Source organism: Labeo rohita, chromosome 2, assembly GCF_022985175.1.
Source record: "Labeo rohita strain BAU-BD-2019 chromosome 2, IGBB_LRoh.1.0, whole genome shotgun sequence".
In the NCBI taxonomy this organism is placed as follows: Eukaryota; Metazoa; Chordata; class Actinopteri; order Cypriniformes; family Cyprinidae; genus Labeo; species Labeo rohita.
The window spans coordinates 29120573-29136459 of NC_066870.1; the positions used below are offsets into that span (position 1 = coordinate 29120573).

General features: G+C 34.5%; 1 protein-coding gene across 4 annotated transcripts in view; it reads right to left on the minus strand.

Annotated features, from left to right (window-relative positions):
- Positions 1–720: 720 nt before the first annotated feature.
- uggt1 (UDP-glucose glycoprotein glucosyltransferase 1) overlaps positions 721–15887 on the minus strand; it is a 38348-nt gene continuing 23181 nt past the window's right edge. For 2 of the 4 annotated variants that reach the window (XM_051135916.1, XM_051135907.1), the window contains 17 exons: positions 15791–15887; positions 13528–13623; positions 13341–13443; positions 12907–12986; positions 12500–12689; positions 11043–11201; positions 10869–10954; positions 10687–10771; positions 8234–8322; positions 8045–8149; positions 7341–7425; positions 5571–5753; positions 5016–5176; positions 4604–4718; positions 4407–4523; positions 4120–4285; positions 721–1890 (listed from right to left, as the gene is read on the minus strand). The exon at positions 15791–15887 is cut by the window's right edge and continues 34 nt beyond it. In XM_051135916.1, the coding sequence (XP_050991873.1) occupies positions 1865–1890; positions 4120–4285; positions 4407–4523; positions 4604–4718; positions 5016–5176; positions 5571–5753; positions 7341–7425; positions 8045–8149; positions 8234–8322; positions 10687–10771; positions 10869–10954; positions 11043–11201; positions 12500–12689; positions 12907–12986; positions 13341–13443; positions 13528–13623; positions 15791–15887 (1943 nt within the window). In that variant the 3' untranslated portion in view covers positions 721–1864. Of the gene's footprint in view, positions 1891–4119; positions 4286–4406; positions 4524–4603; positions 4719–5015; positions 5177–5570; positions 5754–7340; positions 7426–8044; positions 8323–10686; positions 10772–10868; positions 10955–11042; positions 11202–12499; positions 12690–12906; positions 12987–13340; positions 13444–13527; positions 13624–15790 lie in introns of all 4 variants that reach the window. The other 2 variants (XM_051135899.1, XM_051135891.1) reach the window with 1 other exon arrangement.

The window sequence follows — 15887 nt, forward strand, 5'->3', positions numbered from 1 at the left end:
TCTATGCAAAATATGAAGAAATGTTTAGTTTTGCTTGTGCTTGAAGTTTTACTCCAGTTTCATGATAAACTAGGGGACGTTTAAGTGCCAGAGACAGAGCATATAAAAGAAAGGTAATAATCATCAATCTCTCACTACGGTCCAGGCATAGTTTTACTACTAGACTGTGCTGCCATCATTTGGTAGAAAAATGCATTGCAATAAGTGGATTTTCTTCTTTTTAAAAGAGTGATCTGGTACGAAAGTAGTGGAAAGAAAACAATTTCTTTAAAAAATAAATTAAATAGCAGCAGATCATAAAAAAAAATTAACGCTTCCATTCGGTACATCTTTTATTACAAAATATTGTCATCCCACAATTAATGTTACAGTAAATCCAAAAGATCATAGTAATGACTAAAGCAGTAATTTCCCCCATGTTAAGTGTACTCAGTAAAAGAACAGTAGATAAACCACAAGACACTGTAATGTACCTCTCAAACAGAATGAAACACAAGGCACTGTACAAGCCCCGCTTTTCATTTCTTTTCACTTTAAAACCTGACATCATACAGACTCCGGGATCTATTGGTGATTTCCAGGTAATAACCAGAGATGAAAAGTCAGCACATTATCTAAATTACTTAAATGCAAAAGTCCCAGCCCATGGTTTACGATCAAATATTTGAAATTAGTGGTCAACAGAGGCCATTCTCAAACCTGAAAGAGCATTACGACAGCAAAAAAAAAAAACCTTGGAAAAAGCAACCACATCAATGGTTTTGAAATCCAGTGATACTAAAAGAAAACAAACAGAAACTAAATTTAAACAACAACCTGTAATTACCTGCTAGCAGCGCCTCTGAAGGAAGTTGGAGTTTTTTTTCCCCTCCTCGTAATCTTCTAAAGACATCATTCTAATCCTGTTGGGCTAAAAGGACCATTGACTGAGTTTCATTAACTGACTGCCATTATGAATCATTTTAATGTGGAGTAACCATGAACCAACATTAGGCTGTGACAACACTACTGGAGCTTTTCAATGCCCACAGAGATTTTGTCAGTAAATTAAAATTTCCCTCTGCGGAACGGAAAAAATTCTTTAGCTGTGACTAAATCGACCGAATTGCTTGTTCCTGAGTTAAAAGTTCTTTTGATGTTTCTCTTTGAAAAGTGATGCGATTTTAGCATTTTTGCAATATGGAAACCACTTTCAAAACCACGAAAACAGACTAGCGCTGGCTTGTTTACCAAAAGATGAATCTGAATTTTTAAACAGAGCCTCTAACTGAACTATGATGTGTCACAGGAAATGATCTGTGCTTTAAAGTCAAACTATTATGACATCACTTTGTAGCCGTGGCGTTTCAACACCATGGGTGGCTTTTAAATGAACAGTCTGCATCTCATGTTTCATGATTTAATAATCATTTCCATGAGTGCGAGTCAGTGCCTGATATTACAGCTAAGAGGGACATTTATCAAATCTGCTTTAATATTAAAATCGCACACATGCAGTTTCTCGTTCAATTATGTTATTCCTTATGGTACGACCTCGACCAGTCGAGACCGTGCTGGGTATTTTTCTAAGGTCTAGTGTAACTGGTATTGTTTATGGCATATGCAAGGCTCAGAGTGTTGTAGGGGGTTATTAAACATCAAAAAAGTGCCTGGATAGAGGAGACGTCCTCCGCCTGTGTCGTTCACCCACAACCCCAACACGTCCACAAGCATTCAGATACAAAAAGAGGGAATTTTGCATTAATTCTGTTCAAGTTCAGCACGAATGTCAACCCATTCCTGGAGGATAGGCTTGGTTTAAAAAGGGTGAAGAAAAGATGACTCTTTGAACAGAGTCCTCCGTTCTTCGTCGCAGAGCATCTGCTCAAAGCTCTGAGTGCGTGTCACCAACTGTTAGATTGAAAGAAGAAGAAGAGCAGAAAGAGGCTTAAATTAAGCAAACAGTTATATAAAGGTATTTAGCACTTTCCACAATTAGGCTAAGTGTTGGTGTTCTACTACATTTCTAAAGAGATTTTTATAAAAGTAGAGATGTTAGATATTTTTAATTAAATGAGAAGTTCACTTCTAAAATTTCCTGATAATTTACTCACCCCCAGGATGTTCATGTCTTTCTTTCTTCAGTTGAAAAGGAATTAAGGTTTGTCAGGAAAACATTCCAGGATTTTTCTCCATATAATGGACTTCAATGGTGGCAAATGGGTTGAATGTCCAAACTGCAGTTTCAGTGCATCTTCAAAGGGCTCTACATGATCCCAGCCGAGGAATAAGGGTCTTATCTAGTGAACTGATTGGTCATTTTATAAGAATTGATTTACTCTTACACCACAAATGCTTGTCTTGCACTAGCTCGACCTCACGTATTACGTAGTCATGTTGGAAAGGTTATTCATGAAGTAGGCAGAAGTACCAACCCAGTGTTTACAAAGCCAACATGCAAAGAAAGTGAAAAGCCCTTTACAAAAAAATAGGTAAAACAACGATGTTGGACAATTTTAAAGTTAGAAGAGAAAATGAGATGGAGTTTTTCGTCCTACCCTACCTTTTTAAACCGAAGTATACAGACAAAGAACTAACCGCATGGGACTTTTCCAGAGTAGTTATGCAATGGGTGAAGACACGCATATGCATTGGAAAGATAGTAGAAGATGAGCATTTGTGGTTAAAAAGAATATACATTTAAATTTTTTTAAGAAAATTACAGATCGTTTCACTAGGTAAGACCCTTATTCCTCGACTGGGATCATATAGAACCTAACTTCGGTCAACATTTAAGTCCAATATATGGAGAAAATTCAGTTTTTATTGAAGAAAGAAAGTCATGAACATCTTGGATGACATGGGGTTGAGCAAATTATCAGTACATTTTCCATTCTGGAAGTGAACTTCTCCTTTAATTATACAGGCATGTTCCAGCTTGGAGATCTTGACCTTTTCAACTGTATCATCCGATATAAAATCTTACACTGTTTTTCAAAATTGTATTTATTTATTTGGAAAAATAGTAATTAATACTTTTATTCCGCAAGATAAATAAAAAAAAAAAAAAAAATGGTTTCCACAAAAATATTTTCATAACTGATAATAAAATGAAATGCTTCTTAATCACAAAATCAGCATATCAGAATGATTTTTGAAAAATCATATGAGACTAATTACTAGAGAACTGGCTGCTAAAAATTCAGCTTTGCCATCACAGAAATAAATGACATTTTAAATTATATCTGAATAGGAAATTTAATGCATAATGTTTTTTTAATATAAAATTAATCACAGACACCACACATTTTAAACGGTAGTCTACAAAAATGATTTTTTTTTTGTATTTTGTGACCCTGGACGACAAAACCAGTCATAAGTAGCACAAGTACATTTGTAGCAATAGCCAAAAATACATTGTATGGGTAAAAATTATTCATTTTTCTTTTATGCCAAAAATCATTACGATATTACATAAAGATCATGTCCCATGAAGATATTTTGTAAATTTCCCACTGTAAATATATGAATACTTAATTTTTGATTAGTAATATATGCAATTTTAAAGGCAATATTCTCAATATTTTGGTTATTTTGCAGATATTCAAATAGTCGTATTTCAGCCAAATATTGTTCTATTCTAACAAACCTTATTTAGCTTATTTATTCATCTTTCAGAGGATGTATAAATCTCGGTTTCAAAAAAATGTGACCCTTATGACTGGTTTTGTGGTTCAGGGTCACATATGTTGAGTAGATTTTTAATTCATTTAAAAGGAAAAACTATGTTGAATTAATGCATTTTAATGTCCAAAAAGGTAGTTATTACATGAATTTTTCAAAACAAAGCAACATTTTTATTTATGACCATTTATGTGTTTCCATTTGATACATTTTTTTTTTTATTTTTGCTATTCATTTAATGTTTATTGTAAAACACACACACAAAGGTCATATATGTCAGGGATTTCAGTTGTATATAGACACTGTACTATATTGTAATTACTTTCTCCTTATAAAGTGGATGAATAAAATATATTTAAAGTTCTATTTTGTATCATAATTGTGGAAAGTGCAATTCAACAGTTTAAAACAACATCCACAAGACAAAAAAAAAAAAAAAAGACAGATTGGTCTCACCTGGGTGTTTTCTGTCTGTTTGCCGATAGCTGTCTGTGGTGCCTCTCTCTTTCTCCCCCAGAAAGTTGTTGTAGATTCTCTTTACCTCCTGATCATAGTCGCTCCACTCGGCTACTATACGCACAGCAGCCTGCAGCTTGGGCTCTTTTGTCTGTGGATTATTGCACTAAGACAGGCAGATACAAAGGGTTAATTATTGACAACAGACATACAAGCAAATATGAAAATCAAAACTTCTTGATAGAAATTCACAACCATTGTGTGCAGACAGACAGTAATGGACTTACCAGATCTATAGTCTTGGCTTTCTTTTTAGATGTATCATCACACCAGGTCTCACACCAAAGCCACTCTTGAGGAAGTGACTTGATTGGCACCTGGTGGATCATATTGTTGGGCAGATCCTGAGAGGGGAATAAAACCTCATCAGTGAAGAGTACTACACACTGATAAAGCCTTTTCAGTGAAGGAAAGAGCATCCCACCTGGTCCAGGTTGGACAAGCTGTTGGGGTCCTGACTCAGACCCTGGTACTGGCCTCTCAGTCTGTCTCCAGCTGCAATCTTCCTGAACTTTTTCAAATCGACAACGTATAGAGCACTGGGAAGCACACAAAATCAAATCAAGTCACATTTATCTATAAACAGCTTTATACAGATTGTTTCAAAGCAGCTTCACAGTAATAAACTGGAAAATAAAATTTTTCATTTATAAAACAAATTCAATTTCAGCTGTAAAGCAATTTTAAAGTAGACAAATCATTTGATGTACTTGACAAGGCTATCTTATGCCTCTACTGTGGCATTTTAAAATGAAAAAAATGGTTAGTTTGGTAAACATCATTAAAAGTGAGGTAGATAAAAATGCCAGACAATAATATTAGCCAACACTCCTTACCTGATGTGGTATTTACGTCCTGCCAAATGACTGGCCCAGTAGCCAGACTTCCAAAAGCGGTATCCATCCATCTCTCTTCGGCTCTCACAGAAAGGCGTGTAACCGTACGGCGCTCCCTCCAGATCAAAGTCCCGCAGCTCCTTCAGGTCTGTGCGAACTATCTGTAGGTAAAAGCAAGATGACATTTATCAATCCTGCTCTATGTCTTTTAATGTACAAGCAGAATAAAGAGATAGCGATCAGGACATGATATAGTCAAACATAAACCACTAAATATTTATTTATTGTTGCTTTTGTTTATATTTAGCTGTATTTAGCTGTATTTTTCTTTACCCAGAGGTGGCAGCAGTGTATCATCAGATGTGTAATGTGCATGACGCTCTCTCCAGTTTGTACAACAAACACCCCGGATTATAACAACTGCTGTGCAATTCCAGTGACTACAAATGGGTGATCTGTCTGTACACAGACTCTCAAAAATAAATCTTATAAGAGCAGACTTGTGCTTAATGCTCACTAGAGAAAGGATTTCATGCCACACAACTGTTTTTGTACCTGATCCGCATCTACAAAGAGGATCTTGTCCACAGCCAGGGGGAAGAGCACATCGAGGAACAGGATCTTATATCCCCAGATGATCCTTTGCTTTTCTGTCTGCTGGTGAAGCCAGCGTGGCCATTTATACTGTACCAACTCATACTGGAAACCATACTTCTCTGCCATATATGGAATAAACTCCTACAAAAGACAGACAAAAAAATATATGAACACACACACAGTAGCATATTTTTTAAAGAAATTAAAATGTTCATTTTGCAAGAAAAAAAACTCAGAACTTAGATGTAGACTTTTTTCTCTTATTTCCTGCAAATGCGAGTTCATATCCCACAATTCTGACTTTATAATATACAACTGCAAGTAATTAAGGCATAACTGAGATATAAACTCACAAAAGACTGACATTTTTCTCAGAATTTTGAGTTTATACTTCACAATTCTGAAGTCATAACACACAATTGCAAGTTAAGTCATAACTGTGAGATATAAACTCACAATTCTTAGACAACATCTGTCTTTTTTCCCTTTAGAATTGGACATTCTAACTTGAGTTTATATCTCATAATTCTGACTTTATTTTCAGCATTTGTGAGTTCATATCCTGCAATTCTGACTTTATAACACGCAATTGCGAGTAATTAAGGCATAGTTGTGAAATATAAACTCACAAAAGACTGATATTTTCTCAGAATTTCGAGTTTATACCTCACAATTCTGAAGTTTTAACATACAGTTGCAAGTTAAATCGTAATTGTGAGATATAAACTTGCAATTCTGAGAACATTTCAGTCTTTTTTCCCCATCAGAATTGGACATTATAACTCGAGTTTACATCTTGCAATTCTGACTTTATAACACACGACTGCGAGTAACTAAGGCATAATTGTGAGATATAAACTCACAAAAGACTGACATTTTCTCAGAATTTTGAGTTTATGCCTTACAATTCTGAAGTTATAACACAATTGCAGGTTAAGTCATAATTGTAACTCGAGTTTATATCTCACAATTCTGACTTTATTTCCTGCAAATGCGAGTTCATATCCCGCAATTCTGACTTTATAACACACAATTGCGAGTAATTAAGGCATAATTGTGAGATATAAACTTACAATTCTGAGAAAATATCAGTTTGTATCACGCATTTCTGAGAAGAAGTTAGAATTCTCGCAATTGCAAGAAAAAGTCGCTATTATCCTTTTTTAATCTCACAATTCAGAGAAAATATCAGTCTTTTTTTCCCCTCAGAATTGGCCATTATAACTCAAGTTTATATTTTGCAATTCTGACTTTATTTCCTGCAACTGTGAGTTCATATCCCGCAATTCTGACTTTATAACACGCAATTGCGAGTAATTAAGTCATAACTGTGAGATATAATCTCACAATTCTGAAAAAATATTAGTCTTTTTTTCCCCTTAGAATTGAACATTCTAACTCAAGTGTATATCTCACAATTCTGACTTTATTTCCAGCATTTGCTATAGTGAAAAAAAGAATTTAGAGTCAGAATTGAGAGTAAGTATCACGCATTTCTGAGAAAAGTTAGAATTTTCACAATTGCGGAAAAAAGTCGCAAAAAAGTTAAGCATTTATTGTTAAATGCAGTGTAACCAGCAATATTGTGAAAAATTAAAACTAAACTGTAATTTTATTATTTGATGGAAAAGCCAAATTTGAGTATAAATATAAAAATATATTACACAAAATATGTACAACATAAGGGTCTGATAGCAACGCCATCCTGATCAATCTTGAATCCAGTACCTTGAAAGCTGGAGACAGGTAGTTCTTGAGGAACCAGAACTTGACGGGTGTCTTGGTGTGTTTGAGCACAGACAGCATCATTATCCTGGAGAGACAGAGAGAGGCCAAAGCTCAACACACAATGCATGCAGTGACGGCCGCAGAAGAGTTATGCGAGTGACCTTCTAAACTGAGCTGCATTACACAGCCAATAACATCGCCGCTAATAAGACATAGCAAGTCACAGAGATCAGCATTTGAAAACAGGCCTAAACAGAACTATATATAAGAAGGAAAATGTCACAAAAAGTCAAGACGTGACCCAAGCCAGGCGGTCACAAAAGTTATTGCATTTTCTTAATATGTGAAATTAGAAGACAAATGAGTGTCATTTTTTTAATATCACATAAGGGTATACACAAGAGAACTTGTCTGCATTACATGTCAAAACTGTAGCAATTTCTGCTGCACAAGAATAATATTAAAGTCATATATTTGTCATAGCAGAAATGTCAAGATTCATTTGAGAACATGAACAGGGCTCTGTGCTAACATTTTTTTTGTCTGTGCAAACAGCGACAGTCCTGACGGATCACTTCAAAGCAGGGAGATTTTATTCAGATGCCATTATATATGTAATATCACTTGCATATTTTCTTCACATTTACAGTAATTTTCACTTGCAATGCTGGCATTGTATATTCTAACTGAAAGCAGTTGTTTACCTGAGGAACCTCTCGTACAGGTGACCGGAGGCCACAGAAAAAATGTTAATGACGTCATCTTTCTCCTGTTTGGGTTCTTCTGGCTTTGAACCACCAGTAAATCCTCTGAAAGAGATAAAGAAAGAACCATTAACAGACAAATACTCTAAGTGAGAGCTACAGTAGAACTCAAAAGGCAACATTTTGTACCTGGTTATAGATGTCCAAAATCCAGAGTCGTTCTCATGGGCATCATCACTAAGAAGCTCCTCTTTCATCATATCAGGCTTCTTCTGCACCTGCAAACATGATATAGGGCAACAAAATCTGTGCATGAAATCCCACAGCACTAATGTCGAGCATATGTAATTGCAACATTCTGGGAGCCACTTGCAGTTTAAGACAGTTTAATAAATAAGGTATATCTGACAATGAACTTCATCACAGGGACCACAGAAAACATAGATCACAGAGTGTTTGTTCTGTGAGACCATGGGTGACAGGCAGGGTACAAAAATAATTAGTAAATAAACTGGTATTATTAGGCAGACCAAAATAAAGCATGGTTTAAATGCAGTGCAATAACATAAGAATGTAATATCAAAGCAGCTTCCTTGCTAACACAAATGAATCAAAGATACGCAAATCACCTACTTAAAGGGAACTCCAGGTATTAAGACTTGCATGGGTTACCATTATTTCAATGATGTCAAATGGTTGCACTCAGTGAACTACTTTTTTTTTTTACCACAAAACAACTCAAAATACACAAAAATAGATCTGTTAAATGTATTGTGATTCTTTCTTAAATCGATTCTTAGCTTAGATTTTAACAGCAGATGGCACTATAATCTAGTTTTTATCTGCACACTCAAATGGTCATGAAGAAGAGTGCTGAAGAGCACTTGTGCTTTTGGCCGAGTCATGTAATTTCACTTTGGCTCACAATGCTATTATGATGCAAGCCCACTGTGAACACCCTTGTAATTCACTTCAAACTTTTTGAATTTTATGAATGATTATTTTAGGTTCAAGTGTGTATAAAGATTTGGAAACAAGCAGAGTACGGCTCAGAAGCTCAGAATCGTCTCAAAAAGAAATGCAATGCATTCGGAAAACCTCAGAATCAATGCTGAATCTTTTTTTTTGATATAAATCATAATAATGATCCTTTAATTGCCTACATAGCCTAATAAGCTCTCAAGCCCTAGAAAAAAGCTTCCCACAGCACACCGGCAGATTTAATAATTATGAATGTTTCATAACAGCAAGGAGACTGCATTGACGTTTTAATAATTTATTGATTAACCAGCGATTTCTTTGTTTTCGGCTTAAGAGATGAAGTCGACACTGACTCGTCATCTCCGCAGTACTGATGCGCCTGTATGCATGTTTTATACACATTACATAATCTGAGAATATTTGTTTTCTGTTTGAATTGTTTCATTTGAAAATAGACATTTCACTTTCTATAGATATACATTTCATGTCTGTAAGACAAGTGTACACAGAGTTTAGAAGTTTCACGCTTATATTCACAGAGACCGAGACGGCAGAAAGCGCGTCCTGTTTGCTTTATTTTACAAAAGCACAACATTTTGTTGTTATTGTGAGTGCAAATAAAGAAATGTAGAGTCTTTATAGATTCGAAAGACATATTACTTTTATCTGTATGACCAAAAATGACTTTTTGAGTATTTTAAAAGCAAGAGACTGCATTGGCGCCTCCATCTGTCATGCAGGTAGCGCACTACTGTTTACCTTTCACCGCACAGACACTTGAATAGCACACATTTTTTTTGGTTAACATTAGATTGAGCGGCCATGTAAAGTTGCCGCTACATAACATCTTTCAGATAAAAAACATTTTTGAGGTCGATAGGTCAGCGTTTGAATGCCCTGCTGATGTACTATATTACCACATAGACCAGCCGTTAACGATCTGTCCATCACGGACTGCGTGACTTCGCTATTTCCTGTGTAATAACTTCTATCTCAGTTAGATGTATAAGTAGGAAGCTAAAAGTGTTTTCTGCATTGTTGCACTCCAAAACTCGTAGTGAGATTCCAAATTACTGACTAATCAAATCCTTTGTTATAGGGACAAACAAATTCAAATTGAATGCAAATGCAGTTTCATAACCAGTAAGAAATAGTAGGGACATTACATTTATTTCTCAATGTTCCAGCGACTGGCAGGTGAAATTAATTTCGACGTGAAGTGAACACGACTGCCATCTTTTGATGAGGAAACAATAATCTAAACCCTGAGACAAGCACTGCTGCATAAACAAGCGCATTCCCTCCGGCCCATGCTGTATACTTAAAGCCACAAGGTGTCAAAAATTCAGATATATATAAACACACACTCATCCCCGTCCACATTCTTAATCCACCCACAGCCCCATAGGAAGCAGCAGACCTCACATTGGACACACGCCCACACAACGGCTGACATGTGACAGCTTGTCAGATATTAAGAGTACATACCGGAAAAGTGAAGACACTCTCTTGCTCTCCATTTCTCCAGTCGAGCGAAAATGGAAGGAGTATCTCGCTCTCGTCTACAGCACATTTATCTCCACTAATACCCTCAAACCACTGAGACAAAGACCTTGTATGTGACCTCACCCCGACACCTGATTCAGACACCCATTACTTACTTTCACTTTAATGATCTTGCTCTTGAAGTTGTTGAGGACGACGATTAAATCATCAGCTTCAGCTGGAGAGTCGGTGCCATCGTGACTGCGACAGGGGAATTAAAATAGTGAACCGAACAATCAAGTGAAGAGACAGAATGACATTAAGAGAGACAGACGTCTGACACGCTATAATAGGGTACCTGTAGATTTTGTAGATATCATCCGACCTCCCTTTCCGCAGTCTGAGGATCCAAGCTCCTGGGTTTGCTTTCAGCTGGAAGTAACCCTGTTAAAGACAGAACACAGTAAGCGACAGTGCGACCTCTAAGACAATCATCAATTATTTCCCAGATGAATCTGTGACGTCCGCTCACCAGGTTGGCCATGACGATGGTGTCGACTATGACGGGGTCGGAGGCAGTGCCCAGAGTGAACTGCAGCCCGCGGGGCGGCTGACCTGTTGTTACGTCAAAACAATGACCCTCCAGTAATAAATATTCCAACTCGTACTCAGCGGCCACGACACTGTCAACCTGCAAATAAGAGGATATGACTTGAATACTAATGATCACAATAATGAATATCTGCACATGACATAATAACATGTGTAATGTAACAAATAAAATGCATTTGGTAAAAATAAAAAAAAAAAAAATAATGTTTGACGTCTGTAATGCAATAACTGTGCTTTAAAGAACTCTTTAATTTCTTAGCCAAAATTTTGCCAAATAAGATTAATTAATCACCACACTGTGCAATTAAAAATGTTAATTGATTGACAGCCCTACTATATATACACACACACTGCCATTTAAAAGTTTGGGGTTGGTAATTTTTTTTTTATGTTTCTGAAAGATGTCATACAGTAAAAATACAGTAAAACCAGTAATATTGTAAAATATTATTACAATTTAAAATACATGGTTTCTATTTTAATATATTTTAAAAAGTAATTTATTCATCTGTGCAAAACTTTTTTTCAGCAGCATTTATTAAACATTTTACATAAACATTTATTATTTTTATTTGTTTTTTTTTTTTTTACAGGATTCTTTGAGAAGAAAGTTCAAAAGATGAGCATTTCTTCAGAAAAAAACTGTAAAATTCTAAATGTCTTTACTATGTGATTTTTGAACAGTTGTACATATTTAGCACTACTAAATAAAATATAAATAAAATACTAAAATGTAAAAAAATCTGAAAAAAACCCTAATAATTCAACAATATTTTTTAAACCTAGTTTCATTTCTTGTTCCCACTGAAATGATTTTTGATTACTACAAATCAAATTAGCAAGTTCCATTATGGAAAAAGATTTAAATCAATAGAAATGCTTGGGAGTTAAAATATAAAAACACATTTATCAATAATTTTCCACAATAGTTTGATGTATCAAATAAATATATATATAAAAACTGCACATGCAAAAAATATATAATAATAATAATAATAATAATAATAATAATATATAATATATTATATTATATAATGAACTAGGCCAAAAACCGAAACTGAAGATGGTTTGTAATAATTCTTTATTATTTTAATAATTAAAGTAATTTTGTTAGACTTTTTAAATCAACTCAATCATTTTAATGATTTAAACAAGCCAATAAAATAACAACACCTTTATTTAAAGTAACACCATAAACCTGAATTTTTTTTTTATTATTATAATATATTATTTATTTTGGTGCATACCTAACATATGTCAGGTTTAACATGGATATAATAATAGAATAATTCTGCAAACCTAAGAAGAAAAACAACCAAAATTTCACCTTATTTGACCTAAACTTCATGAGTCAGTAAGAGTGATGAGAATTCCTACCTCTTCGAGGTAGATGTTATCCAGATCGTAGCGTGTGTGGACAGACTCAACCATCCAGCTCTCAGGGGTGTTCAGGTTGAGGGTAAACAACGGCGACTGCGGCATATCCAAGAACTTAGCCATCGGACCAGGAGCAAAGCTGCTATCCGCCATAAACGAAACCTCCGGCTCCAAAACATATCGATAAAAACTGAGAAGAAAAATTGTTTTGTTTTGTCAGAAGCATAAAAATAATATTGTACAAAAATAGCAGCTAGCCAAAAACAATATTGTAGCACTTCAGAGTAAATTATATCCTGTCATGTCCCAAGTTATTTTAGCCTGTAAAAAATTCAAGTAAGCAGTGAAATGTGAAGGTGACTCTATGATGGAGCATGTGCTCTCACAGAGAGTGTCTCTCCTCTAACCTTTTCAGTGGGAGGTCAGAGAGCTTGGACTGGCAGTTCATGAACACTCGCAGGTTGACGTTGACCAGCTGCTTCAACACCTGAGTGGGCACACGGAGAAACAGGAAGTGACATGAGTCAAGGTACAAACAACCAAATGAACCTGCTCTCACCGACAGCTGGTCTCAGAGACAGAGCCAACAAATGCAGACTGACTGCTGACTGACTGTACCTGTGAAATGTCACAGAGAGGGACCAGATGTCCTGTGATGACTAATGCAGGTACATACACAACATGTAGGACAAGCAGGACATGGTTCTGGATCAACATCCTTTGGTCAACATTTTTAATAAATAATAATGGCTCGAACATAACCAAGAGGTCAAGGTTTGGCTGGTTTCACATGTCCTACTTGTGTAAGTCATATGAAGTGAAGGTATACTGAAGTTCTCACCAGAAGGAGGGGTGCCAGTTTCTGAGCATCTCTGGTCACTGGATCCACCACAGCTACAACGTCGAAGTACACTTCCTCTTCCTTTGGTCTGATCTTTACAGCGCTGTGAAGAGAAATGGAGAGGATGAAGTTGTCAAATGAATTCGGAGGATTTCGAGATGTTCTGCTATGAGATGAAGTGACGTACCTGTATCTGTCTTCTGCAAACGTGTGCTCGATCCTCGCCTCACCTTTGGGTTGGGAGGACAGCAGGGCATCCACTTTCATCACCAGATCACTAGCTCTAAATCACGACACGTACAAAACAAACAAATTAAGCCTAAGGACAAAAATCCACTATGCAAGTACATGAATGCAAATGCTTCTAGCTAAACAAGCTCGCTTTCACGTGTCGTCGCATTCAGAAATGTCAGAACACAATTCAGTTTGAAATTAATTCTGCTGTGGAACTTAGTTCATTTGTGTTAATCTGTGCAAACATGTTAATCGCAAGATACATGATTAACAATCATTTTATTGGCACAGACATTTAAACAAACTTTTCACCCCACTGTGAAGGGATGTGAATATTTTCTCTCATTTGATTAATATTGTGGTATTCAAATAATGTTCATATTGTGGCAAAATTAGGGTTATTTTGGACTTGGTTGGAATTTTTCACATTAGTACAATCTTAAAATATAAATAGCATGTTAAGCTTAAAATCAAAACATGCAGGATACATATGCATGTTTAAAATTACCATCTGCCAAATACCAAGAGAATAAAATAAAATTAACTAAAATGCAATAAAACTAAATACAACAAAATGAAATAAAATAAAATGCTATAAAATGAAACTAAAATGCAATTAAAGAAAACAAAATAAAATGAAATGAAGTTAAATGAAATACAATAAAATGAAGTGAAAAAAGCAAGTAAAAAACAAGTAAAATGCACTAAAATAAAATGACATGCAATAAAATGTAAAATAAAGTAAAATAAATTGCAATAAAACAAAATTAAATATAATGAAATTAAATACAACAAAATGGAATGAAATAAAATGGTGTAAAATAAACTGCAATAAAATAAAACAAAAAAATTAAATTAAGTAAAACATAATGCAACAAAATGAAATTAAATAAAATAAAATGAAGTGAAAAATGAAATGAAGTAAAATGAAATAAAATACAATAAAATTAAGCAAAATAAAATTCAATAAAATGAAATGAAATGTAATAAAATGAAATGAAATGATGTAAGATAAAATAAAATTAAATAAAATGAAGTAAAATTTCAATAAAACAAAATGAAATAAAATACAATAAAATGAAATAAAATGGAATGAAATAAACTATAATGAAATAAAATGATGGAAAATAAAATGTAATAAAATAAAATTATATAAAGTGTAAATCAAATAAAGAAATAAAATGCAATAAAATGAAATGAAAAAAAATTAAATAAGAAATAAATGAAATAAAATAAAATAACATTTAAATTAAATTAAAAAACGAAATTAAAAATAAAATTCAATGAAATAAAAATAAAATTCAATAAAATAAAAAGAAATAAAAGAAAATAAATTTAATTAAATTAAATTAAAAATAGCCTGAATTAAATAAAAAAACCTTAAGGAACAAGGCTACATTTGGGCTGCTTTTTATGCACAAAAAATGTGAAACTAAATATATCTTTTTAAATTAAATTTAAATAAATTATAACTTAATTAATAATTATATATTTTGATATTTAGTGCCACATTGTTTCAATTATTTAAACTGGATTTACAAAAAATAGACAATGGAAACAGTGGGAAAAAAAAACAAACATTATTTATCTTTTCTGAAGTCAAATCAGAAAAAATATACACAGTGGAGTGAAAAAAAGAATTCAAGTATTGATTTGTCGATTTCTTTTTTTTCGTATTTTGTTATTTATTGACATATATAACAGAGTGGATAAGAAATCAGATTTAAACCTTTCACCCACATGAGCACCATAGCTTACCAAACACATGTGCAAACCAAAACTTAGCAAAAGGCAGAGTTGGCTCAAACTATCTCACAGAGGCCAAGGACCAGATTCAAGTGCTGATAAAGACAATGACTGCCTCCTCTATTACAGCCAACACTTCAATAATCAGCCCTCTAAAAGTTTACTGAGAGGATAATGAACATGGTGTCACTGTCTCAGTCTGCTCTTCCAGTAAATACACATAAAACGGCACGTTTATTACGTCTCCGTCTTCAAGGCAGACCGACACACTTCATTAAAACAAAGTAATTACTGCCGAAAGTACGTGTGATGGTAATGTGTAATGCATCGTAATCCTCCTACAGCTTTGACAGGAGGACACTCTGTACTCAGAGTGCTTTGTTACTGGTTATAAAAGCAAATATATTTGAAGATCTCAATCAACCAAAAAGAGTGTCTGTAATCTGTTGCACGGGTTTGTTTTAGCATACCTGTCCTCGACTATGCCCAGCTGTTGAATTTTGCCCTTAATACGCTCCCCTGATGTCTTTAAGATAATGCTTTCCAGAAGCAGGAAATCATCCTGGT